This window comes from Etheostoma spectabile, chromosome 20 (assembly GCF_008692095.1).
Source record: "Etheostoma spectabile isolate EspeVRDwgs_2016 chromosome 20, UIUC_Espe_1.0, whole genome shotgun sequence".
NCBI lineage: Eukaryota > Metazoa > Chordata > Actinopteri > Perciformes > Percidae > Etheostoma > Etheostoma spectabile.
This window is the reverse complement of record NC_045752.1, coordinates 4,807,713-4,819,184: the sequence shown is the minus strand read 5'-3', so window position 1 is coordinate 4,819,184 and position 11,472 is coordinate 4,807,713. Positions and strand designations below refer to the sequence as shown.

The 11,472-nt window shown below is 42.5% G+C and overlaps 1 protein-coding gene and 1 long non-coding RNA gene across 2 annotated transcripts in view; one reads left to right on the top strand and one right to left on the bottom strand.

Annotated features, from left to right (window-relative positions):
• The window catches only part of uggt1 (UDP-glucose glycoprotein glucosyltransferase 1), a 59,796-nt gene extending 55,941 nt beyond the window's left edge, over window positions 1-3,855 (bottom strand). Inside the window, 6 exon segments of the mRNA XM_032500530.1 lie at window positions 295-473; window positions 566-678; window positions 790-920; window positions 1,236-1,315; window positions 1,721-1,859; window positions 3,755-3,855. Coding sequence (XP_032356421.1) covers window positions 295-473; window positions 566-678; window positions 790-920; window positions 1,236-1,315; window positions 1,721-1,859; window positions 3,755-3,785 — 673 coding nt within the window. The 5' untranslated portion in view covers window positions 3,786-3,855.
• The window catches only part of LOC116670150 (uncharacterized), a 7,779-nt gene extending 598 nt beyond the window's left edge, over window positions 1-7,181 (top strand). The window contains exons 2-3 of the long non-coding RNA XR_004326949.1: window positions 1,454-1,462; window positions 7,171-7,181. This is a non-coding gene — a long non-coding RNA (uncharacterized LOC116670150). The remainder of the gene's footprint in view (window positions 1-1,453; window positions 1,463-7,170) is intronic.
• Window positions 7,182-11,472: the final 4,291 nt, after the last annotated feature.

Genomic DNA, 11,472 nt, shown 5'->3' with positions numbered 1-11,472 from the left:
TGTGTGTGTGTGTGTGTGTGTGTGTGTGAATTGATTGATGGGATGGATGGATGTTGAATCGACCAGGCTCTTATACCCATTTTACACCTGGCATTAAAATGCAATTTGTGTTTTATATGTTATCTAGATGAAAAACGTATGTTAGTGTCTGTTCACAAATTCCGCCAGCCTGCAAGTTAATACTTATATATATGTCCTGCTACCTGCTAGCTTTTAATTGTAGTTGTGTCACTGTGTACTGTGAATGCATCAACCATTTCAAGTTAATCTTGTTAAAAAGAGTGTGAGAAACACCTACAGCCAGGTAATGGCGGAGCACATAAGTCGCAAGGCCTTCATTGACTTTGGATGAGATGACTTGGTGAAGCCTCTGGAAATCTGGTTTCCCAAACTCGGCATACAGAATGACAACAGGAACATCTGGATTTGATCCTGGGTATTTGTGATCGCCTTTGAAAAGGTATGGCTTCCGCCTGAAAGAGAGACAGAAAAGTCAGGTGTTAGTTTGGTCATTATCTCACTGGTTTCCCACCCTTGTGTCTGAATCGTATGCGCCTTTAATTACCTCTCAGGTGCTGATTTCAGCAGTGCTGCTAAACCGTCTTCATCACACGTCTTTTCTCCGTGGACGCTGAAAAATGCTGAGCAGCCAGAGGGAGGAGGCTCGTTGGACGCTATCTAAAAAAAAAAGAACAGCAGGATCTTTCATTTACATTGAGAAGAAAATGAGACATCACTCTCACACATGTACAATCCTTTAAACACAAAAGCAAAGCATCCGCCTGGTACCTGTTGGAAGGAGTATACTGTTGCAGAGTAGGCTCTGAGGGAGAGGGCGAACTTGAGCATGTTCACCTGGACGGAGCTGAGCAAGGCGCCGGCTTTCTTTACAATCAGGTCATAGTAGGCCTGATCTGTGTCTGCATGACGACAATCAGCACAAACAGAAGTAATGTGTCAACATTGTGTTCCTTGACATGGTTTCTCTCGCTCCATTTAACGGTTTAGACCACATGAAAGAATCTTAATTGTTTTTCCAGGGGTCGACACAAATGGAGAAAATATCGCTTGCGGCTCTGTTCTATCATGTTATTGCTTGCATAAGTGTTTGGCCAAAACACTGACACTGCAATTGCTTCCAAGAGGCTTTCACACACATCATAAATTCAGCTGCTCCAAGCACAGAGACTAAAAGTGAAAACTCGTCTTGAGTGGCTGAAGCAGCTTTACTTTACCATCATGCTGTCCTTCTATGTTCTGATTGGCCTCCACAAAGTCCCAGAACTTCTCCTGGCTCTCCTCGGCCAGAAACTCACTGAGGAAAAAAAAGATAAGGGTGGCAGTTTCATAAGATGTGCATGTATGTGTGACACACTTTGTTCATACAGTCGGTAAATTGTTAACAGCTACATTTGGAAGAATAAGGGACTTGAAAGAAACAATGACTTTCTAGAAAAAGGTTGTTAATGTTATTCTGCTAGTCAAATCTAAAGCATAGGGCCATCTGCAGCATGCAGTACGGCCTCTGAAGCCTTTAAGTATTCAGCATCCTGCTCAAGGACGCATCAGTGAGACAAGTTTAAACTCACTTAGAGGACATCCACCGTAATGACCCTACAAGCCCTCAGGACATTGATTTATCTATTATCTGCTTCCGAAATGTAATGTCAGACGTAATGCGGCCAAATGGCTGATACTGCTGAGCAGTGCAGTGTCGTACCTGGCCTCCAGCAGCAGAGGGGTATCTGCCCATTTGGTTGTGAGGCTGGTAGTGACGGCCTTGGAGTCTGCACCCCCAGATACTGCAGAGAGCAGCGATAGCAGCAGGACCCATAGAAGCCACATCCTCACGCCTATGCCTGAGACAAGAGTGGAGGGAGTGGCGTCAAATGAGAATGTGTGTTACAGAGCCAGAGAAGAGATAGCAAGCTAAGTTTATATATGGCAAGAATATTTCATATTTAAAAGACTATTCAATGACACATGGACATCAAAACACAGGTGTGACACAGAAATCCAGTCAATGAGTCTGATACCCATTTCACTGCCTCAAACATCAGTAGGATTATTTTATCTGTGATTTTGAAACGGTAATATGCAATGTACATATTGGATATTGCTATTTGATATTGCTTTAAGCCATTTTACCAAACATTAGGATACTACCAATTTTCCTCTACCTTGACTTTGAACTTGATTTTGAAGCCTGTTTGCTAGTTTTCCATCTGAATGCAATGTGTATGTTTATGTCAGCAGTGGTTGTCATAGTTTCCAACAGTTCAATGACACATGAGTGGCGGCTGTGGCTCAGTGGTAGAGCGGTTGCCTGCCAATCGGAAGGTTGGTGGTTTGATCCCTGGCCCTGCAGTCATTGTCGAAGAGTCCTTGGGCAAGACACTGAACCCTGAGTTGCCCCCGGTGCTGCGCATCGGAGTGTGAATGTGTGTGAGTGTTTATCTGATGAGCAGGTGGCACCTTGTACGGCAGCCTCGGCCACAGTGTATGAATGTGTGTGAATGGTGAATGTTTCCTGTATGATGTAAAAGCGCTTTGAGTAGTGGCCACTAGAGATGCTTTTGACATGCTTTATGATGCAAGGTGCAACATACAACCCACCTCAGTTTGATGTAGATTAGGCTGAACCACTGACTTGGAAAAGCAGCCAATTGCACCAGGGTTAAATTTGGCAATTGGTTTTTCATTGTTTGATTCTTTGCTAATATGTTTGGTAATTTACATCACTAACTTAAAAATATCAATGAATGAGGGCGCTGCATTGTTTCATTATGCTGTAGCCCTGAGTCTGAATTAAGTCATAAGAATTGTTTTGGTGTATATTGTGCTCTCATTGCTAAACAGTGACCCTGAGGCTAGGTATCCCTAGCACAAAGAGGAATGATTTCTTTACACTATAATGCATCCATAAGTAACACAATGACAGAATGTTTGACTAGTTTGGTCATGGGTTCCATCCACTTTCTTTAATAAAACATCTAAAATCAAAATCTTATCCAATAGGGGTCTGTAAATAAGTTTGGAAACCACTGCTAATAGTCTACTGTGTGCACTGCACTTTATTGATACTTCTCGGCGACATGGTGCATTCACTGACGGCAGGAATTAGCAGGTTTTTGGCAGAACAGGTTAATCCGGCAATACATCTAAAATAAAATATTGATTTGTCTGGATAGAAAATCGCAAACATATAAAGTGCGAGTAAGGCAGGAAGAGGAAGAACCCTGAGTCACGACATCCTAATTTTAATGAATGTTTCGTGTATACTTACAGGTACGTATACTTGTTACGGATATACGGATACTCGCTAGTAAACAAAAAGCTCCGGGATCACTGTCCAATAGGAAAGTTCAGCGTGTCTCCTCCGTCCAATGAACGCGCAGTTTGTACACCCGGATTGTTTCAATGACTATCACAAGGGACGTTAAAGTGTGTGTAACATGTTTAGGTTGGAGTGGTCTCAACAGCGTTAATGTCCGTTATAATGACACCCAGAGCCCGTCAGCAGTCGGTGAACTCACGGCGAGCTAACGCTACCCAAAGATTACCGTTAGCCAAAAAGACGCAGTGAGCTAGCTAGCTAACTGCTCCTACACATGAAGGGAAACTACACGATTTGAACTTGTTTCAGTTTAATCACAGTCAGCTAATATTGCAGTCTCTAAACACCATTTACAACCAGCCTCGGATACAGTCGTTTTATAGTTTAATCACATAAAAAAATGATTGCTATTCTCACCGAAGCCGGCTCCGTAGCTTCCTGCATTCATACTCGGCTGGGGAGTGGGAGGGTCCTGTTAGATAGCTTAGGTAACAACAATTTTGCCTGTTTAAAATTTATGAACTCCTCAGAGCATTAAACTATTTAACAACACTGAAACGTGACTTGAACACAAAATAGTCAATTTCACGGTGAGATAATTAAAAAGTGAAGTATGAGGAAACTGAACCTAATCTGGCAATTAACTTTACTGCCTAACCCTTTCCTCCGAAACTGAAGAAGAAAAGAACATAATTAAACATATTTTCTTCTTTTTTTTACTCAATTAAAAAACACTTTCCCCCAAGACAGAGAATAATGTCAATAGCACAGAAATTTGGAGAAAAGGAACAAAAATTAACAGCGTTAATATTCCTATTAAAATTGGGTTGGACTGTGACATAAACTCAGAAAACAAATGCAAATCGCAAAACTATGATATTCCTGCTAAAATTAGACATTTACTGTATTTAAAAATGTGAGTGGCTGAAAAGACATGACCTATGACAACAGAGCTCATTACTAGATAGTTATGTATCTAATATTAAAATGTAGCAGTGTTCAGTGGTTATTTGTTTCAGTTAAATGAAAACCCCCCACCTTAAACATAAGTTTTTGCCATCCTAGTAATTTTGGACAGTGAAATCAATATTTACTAACATACACAACTCTCTCAGACTACAAATCAGAGCAGGCGTCACTTTTATTGAGTTGGTTCATTGGCACTTCATTAGTGGCAGGCTCCATTGCTTCCTGGAAATTAGTTTGAGATAGTACATCCAAAAAGAGTTTATCTGAAAGCAGTTCTTGCACATTTTTCTTTTTTTACTGTCTATGCTGCAGATTTACAGGATTACTCTCACGTCGCTGCCATTATTCTTAACATGTTAAAACTCACATGTATTGAAAGAGAGGAGTCTACAGAAAGCACAGTAGTTATATGTGTATGCAGGTAGGCTATGCATTTGTACGTGTCAATACATTTGTATGCTTGTACGTATGTGTTTAAGTAGGTGTATCTATGCAGGTATGTGGTACATTGCTATGTACATGCAGAAGTACATACACATATTCTTGTGTAGGTACATTTTATTCTGTAGATACGTTTAGGGTTCCCACACTAATTTTACACCAGCCACTGCTAAAGTGATTCTTTTGTATTTGGGACTTGAGTTGAGAAAACAGCATATTCATCTGCAAATTGGAAATTAGGTTTGCTGTGTGCATGGTGTGAAAGCCATGGGAAATAAACCCTGGATTTAGAATAAGAATAGGCTGTCCCGTTGGTCAGCAATATTTGTTATGTGGTAATGGAAAAGTGGAGAATGCACCTGGGATTCCTGGGATCCATTTTGTAAAGCTTTACCTTGAGTTTGTGTGATAAGCTGTATCTTTTTTCCTTTGGGGCAGAGTGGTAAAAAAAAGTGTCTACCTGTTGTTTGGTCTAGATAAAAGGACGCTGAAAGGTACAAGAGACACTGTCCCAGGGTGAGGAGACACGAGTCTTGCATTTTTCATTTACTCGCTCTGAAGCCTAAATTAAATTGGACAGTTGATCCTCCGGAGGGAGCAGTTCCAGGGTTTGATTTAACATTATGTAAAAAGCAGCGACATTAATTATCCTGCCGGATTTGACTTTCACTTTGTGCACGCGCACGTGACACCTCACGCATGTAGATGCACGCACACGCACGCACACACACACACACACACACACGCATGCACGCACGCACACACACAGAAAAACACAATACACAAAAATGAGGACAAGCCAAAACATCCTCACTAGCCAGTCCTTGCAAGTATACCTAAACCTAGCCACCTAGCCACCTAGACGACAGACAGACAGACAGAGACACACAAACATACCACCACACACACACCACACACACACAAAACACACACACACAACACACACACACACACACACACACACACACACACACACACACACACACACACACCAACACACACACACACACACACCTGCTGCCCACAGGGCCTGTTCATCTGTCAAGGAGGTGACATCTTCAGATGAATATGGGAGATGGTTGTCATCTTCTCTGGGGTCAATACAAAATGGCGAACCCAGGCTGTGGGCTCCCTCTCCTCACATTGTCACTCGTCAGCCATTTTAGAGGTTGAAAGCCTCAACAGGGGACCAAAACGACCTCAATTAAACCTCCATTAATATTAATACTTTTTGTCGTTTCACGTGAGTTGCTGCTAATTAAATGTGTCCCTGACTGTATAATGGGGGTCAGCCTTGGTTTCCTACATGAAGCTCGTTCACCACATTACTGCCACCAAACACTGGTCTGGTCTGGGCTCAAATCATAAATACAGATAGAGAAGAGGGCAGTCTTGGTTACCTTGGTGTTTCTACATAAATACGTTTTCAGCAAGAGGGGAGCCTTTTAATTGAGATCTGTCACTTTTTTATGCATGGTAACATTTATGATTTTCATTTCTCTGTTCCCTTGCATGTGTATTAAGGGAATGTGTTACCCCTCTAACAGCCTTACATTTCATGTTTGGCTGTGACCTAGTGTTTGTATCCTGCTTCATTTCTCCAACATCAACATTTCTATGACTTTTATGTAAAGGTTATTAATAAGTTTGCAGTGGATCAACTTTATGAGCTCCTGGGCCACAACTTCCACCCCCCCCCCTCCCCCCCCCCCCTCCCCCCCCACACCCCCCCACCCCCCCCCACACCCCACACACCAAACACACACACAATAATGAGATTGTGGGATTCCTCAGATTGGACTCCCACTGGTCTCAGTCTGTATGAGCTCCAGAGTGCTTCCTGGGAGGTTGGATTCTTCTGTTCAATCCTTTAATATCATGAGAGATGATTTGGTGGTGACCTGGGAGATTAAACAAACCCCGGATGGAAGGTCAGAATAACGGCCCCAAATGTCTGATCTAATCATATTCATTTTATTGCTGAAGGAAAAATGTGCACTCCCACACTGGATTGCGCTCTCTTGTTGCCCTGGGCATTTACTTTTTTGACAAAACAGGGTATTAAAACTCAGCAAATTGTTTGTGTATTGAGATTTATCCCCATTGTGTATTTGACGATGAAGGTCTAAGCCATGCCACTGCTGGAAATGACTCAACCAGAGACAGAGAACCAAACTCCATGGTGACCAGCCATCAGCGCCAAAAGGGCAATACTCCAGAACTACAATAGCCTGGCTCTGATGCATGTGAAGAAGGCTCTCAATATGAACTTATCTGCTGAATTCCACGCTGAAATGAAGCGATAATAATGCCAGAGCTTCTTTTGTCTGCATGAAAGAAGCATGGGACCGGCAATGACGAGCTGCAGCCAGTTTGACCTCCTAATAATGGACGGCAGCCAGAGCCCATACAATCACTCAGAGCCGGATTCCCACTGCAGGAGGGAGTAAGCACTTTCTCTAAACACTCACATGCACATGTAGCCTACACCCAAACAAAAGCCGTCCAGCTCTCTGCAGAAGCTGAACCCTTATTGTTTGTTTAGTCCAGCTGCACTTGAAGTGACAGTGACCCAGAGCTATGGGGAGGATTAAAGACTACGTTCAGTCCAATACACCATGTACCAGCTGCTAGAGGCTACACAGCCTTCCCTTTTTCTCTAGCTCCCTCTCATTCTCTGCTCATATGTCAGGCACAGAAACATCCTCTCTTCCCTCCTGTCTTACATAAAGGCCCTTTCTGATTCCTCATCTGCCTTACACTTTGTTGGTGCAGTCTGCCCACTTTGACCTCTCTCTAGCCAATTGCCTCCGCCTGCCGCTGTCCAGGCAAATTATTTTTCTGCCCAGTCTCGAGGGGTCAAAGTTGAAGCTCACCGGACTGTTGATGAGACAGTGTGAAAGCCTGTGCTCTGCTCCCTCTCCTTTGCGTGCTCAGCCAAGGACAGGGAATGATATTTATTCTGTCCCTCCGTCTCCTACTCGCCAAACGCTACCTGCCGCAGAGGAGGAAGTGTATGTGTGTGTATGTGTGTGCATATACATGTGTTAGGCAGGCCCTGAGTGTCTGCAGATTGAATTAGGCAATGGATCACTGTTGACAGGGCTGAGGCTGTCATTATGTTGGGGGGGGGGCTTTATGTGGTCACGGTCCTGTGGTTAGTGTAGGCGAGTGGTAGAAATGGCCTTTAGTTATAGATTGTCCTGTGGAAGGCTGTGCAGAAACCTGGAAGGAAAAGTTCCCACACAAGTTGGCATAGAATCCCCCAACTGAGTGTTTCTTAGATGAATATGTGGCTGTATTTTAAATCAGTACTTTGGATGTATATTTTCAAATTTAAAAAGCTAAAGGGAGATGTTTTTCATGCTTGATAATAGAGTGATAGAACAGGTAAACATCATAACCGATAATGCAGTGACAACCAAAACACAGGTCTGTAAAAATGACATATTTTAATTGGTGGCTTGATGATTCATTTTTGCAATCATAAGAAACAAACCCAGAATGATGCATACAGAAGGAGCCAGAGACAGACTGCACACCAATCCGGAAAAAAAAAAAAAAGAGTCTCTATCACACTCTTTTTAACACATCTTTTAAAAAAATAAAAAATAAAATAGGGATGATGTTAGCGACACCTGGGTTGCTTCATTGTCACAAAGGAATAGCTGTTAAGACATCAGATATACATAGTGATGAGACATAAAATATTTGAGTATAGCTTTACAGCATCGATTCCTGGAATCATTTCAGTGAAAGGATTTAGTTTGTCTTTCACACACTTCTCAGGTACAGGGAGTATTTTTGAGGACTGCTTCAAGTCTGATGATCACTTGAAACTGGAACACTGAAAAATAAAACACTCTGAAAGGTAGATAAGTAGTTTTTGTATTTTGTCCTCAAAAACTAATGCAGAGCCAGGTATTGGTTTGGGGCCCAAACGCAAGTCTGACTTTGAAAAAGAGGTTACGGGCAAAATGCCCGGAGCTGCAGTGTTTTCTAGTCTCCAGTTTCAAGAATACAATGAAGGGGAAGTTAATACGAAACCAAAAAAAGGGGAAATCTCTCTTCCCATATCCATGTGCGTTAGTTTGAAGGCTACACAAAAAGCAGCATATTGACTCTGGATGCATCCCAATACCTTTTATCATCATCCCCCCTAGTTCTTCTCTCCTTCCCTTCATGAATCATCTCTGATTTGAAAAAGAGATTATCAAAAGCAGAGACACTGGAGGATCCAGGGTGATTAGCTGAAATTTAACAAGGAGGGTTGTGGGCGGCTAAATCGTTGGTTTCTCCTTCCTTCAGACGTAAAAACCAAAAGTCTATTGTTAACAGGATGCAACATGTTATTTATCTTACACCAAGGAAGCATGCATCCTCCCATTGCCCCCCTGGATGACACCAAACTCTGACTACATTCAGTTCAATGCAATCGTGCTGTGACACGTCTTCCCCCCCACCCCCTTTTACATTCTCTTCTCCACAGTCTCCTCTTGGTTTTCCCGCTTATTGCTCAGATTCTTTGCTTTTATTAGAGTTGGCGTTTTATGGAATATGAATTCAGTATTAAATTTGCCTTTTGTACCTGAACCTTCTTAGGTTAGACTTCTAAGATCTGTAATCACCCTTGGTTAGCGGAGGTAGCAGAAACACTTCACAACCTGCACCTACAACCTGATAATTAGATTAACAGGATAAAATATGAAATGTTGATTAACTGTCTGGCACATTAAAAATAACAAGTGCCGCTTACTTACTTTTACACCTCATGTTCCGCAAGCAACTTGCTGCAAATGGTGATACAGAACTATTAAAGCGATCGTCTTAAAATATTTATGTGAAAAGGTTAAAATTGGCATTACGCAATCAGCTAGATTCTCTAGAGAAGCCACTCTGTAAGGTTTTGTCGAACTACAAAACCACACAGTCCACTCACAGTTATGCTGTGGTGTTTCTTTCCCTAAGAAACCAAGTTTCATTTGAGCCATTAGGAAGTCAATATTAATTGGATCCGGCTGATGTAATCTGCCGTTGGTATGGCAACATCGGAGACCTCAGCATTCTGTACGTTACCCTGTGATTCATTCACACAGTGTTCCCTACGTGACCCTAAGGGTACCGCCCAGAGTTATCCAGTAGCAGGTTGTGTCTCCAAAGTTGTTTCCGGACTGATAAAATGTTTACCCAGGGCAAGACCAGCGTTTAAACACGGCCATTTCCACAGACTTCCTCTATACTGGAATGTACACTAAGTCAGCTGCTCAGGTCATGTCAGTAGTCATCACGATCTATGGAAATATAGGATTTAAATGTTCAAATTTGCCCAGAGCCGACACCTGTGGGGCCACAAAAAAATCCCTCTGAAGATTTGTCCAGCTGCTGGAAAACAGCTGCTAGATAACTAGTGAAAAAGAAAAGAAAAGGAACGTTTTTATTCATGGTTTGTGTAAGAAATTCTGTAAGTGCTGACTGAGATCACAAAAAGGGTCCTAATTTGGGTGATGTTTGTCATTTTAACAGGCAAAAAGCTGCATACATGTTTTCTACGGTGCAGGAGGAGAGATAAAATGTTCAATAAGAGATTCGTTAGGATCGAAGGTTAGCCAATTTGGATATTTTGCAATGCAGGAAACGCTGTTACAACAAATTCTATAATTCTGGGTCACAGAATTTGCTCCAATTGGTGGAGCCGACTGTTGTGAGCCAACCCTACTTGTAGACTTTACAGTCAAGAGTAAAGACGTGTCACACGTGCAGATTTTGAAAAATATAAATTAGGATTTTAGATAATTATAGTGATACAGTCCTCATGTGTAACTACGTCACGGGAGGTAATAGGAAGAAGGGGAAATAAACTGGTAAAGGAAAGGGCAGAGGGGAGTATTATTGGCTTGCATCACTGTGATGGTCACACTGCTGCGACATACTGTTGGAGGGACTTTGTTGCCCTGTCCCTTCACCACTAAAAAAATGGCAAGATTATTGGTCATGGAACCAGTCATTCACAAAACTCATCAGGCATCCTCTCTCTCAGTCAGGCACGCTATTTACAAAGGCATAGACATACGCCAATCAAAGGCATACTGTACATACTATTTACACACACACACACACACGCACACACACACACACACACACACACACACAGTAGTCAGAGAAAATCAGTATAATGCAGACACAATATCTGGCAATAATTATGTTGACTATGATCCCAGTACATAGAGGCACTGCTACCTTGCCCCGTGCGTTCTTCAGGTTAAAACCAAGTAAAATACCGGTTCCACTAACGAACTACAGGTCACCGGTGCTGTGTGCGCCCTTTCAGCAGGTGGGAAGGAGGCTTGTTTGAGACGGCCGCTTTTGCTAAGGGAAAAAAAGAAAAGAAAAAAAAATGAAAATGCCACCCACTACATTAAGGGCTCACATTGCCATGGTGACCAGTAGTTCCACAACTCCCATCTTGTGCATTTGTCTAAGTCAAGGTTTCCAGAGCGCTTGCCGCTCACACAGCACGGTTCCTGGCAACAAACTGCAGCAGACTCTCCCTCCTCTCCCGGCCTTTGATTTCTTCGCACCTATGTAAGATTCAACTCTGTAATTGGATGTCATTCTCTGCAGGACTGAGACACACAAAAACAAGGAGAGAAAAGGAGAAATAATGAACTTGTTATGCGACAGGAGCTTTGGAAACCTTGATCAGAGAAACAGCCCCCCCCCCCCCC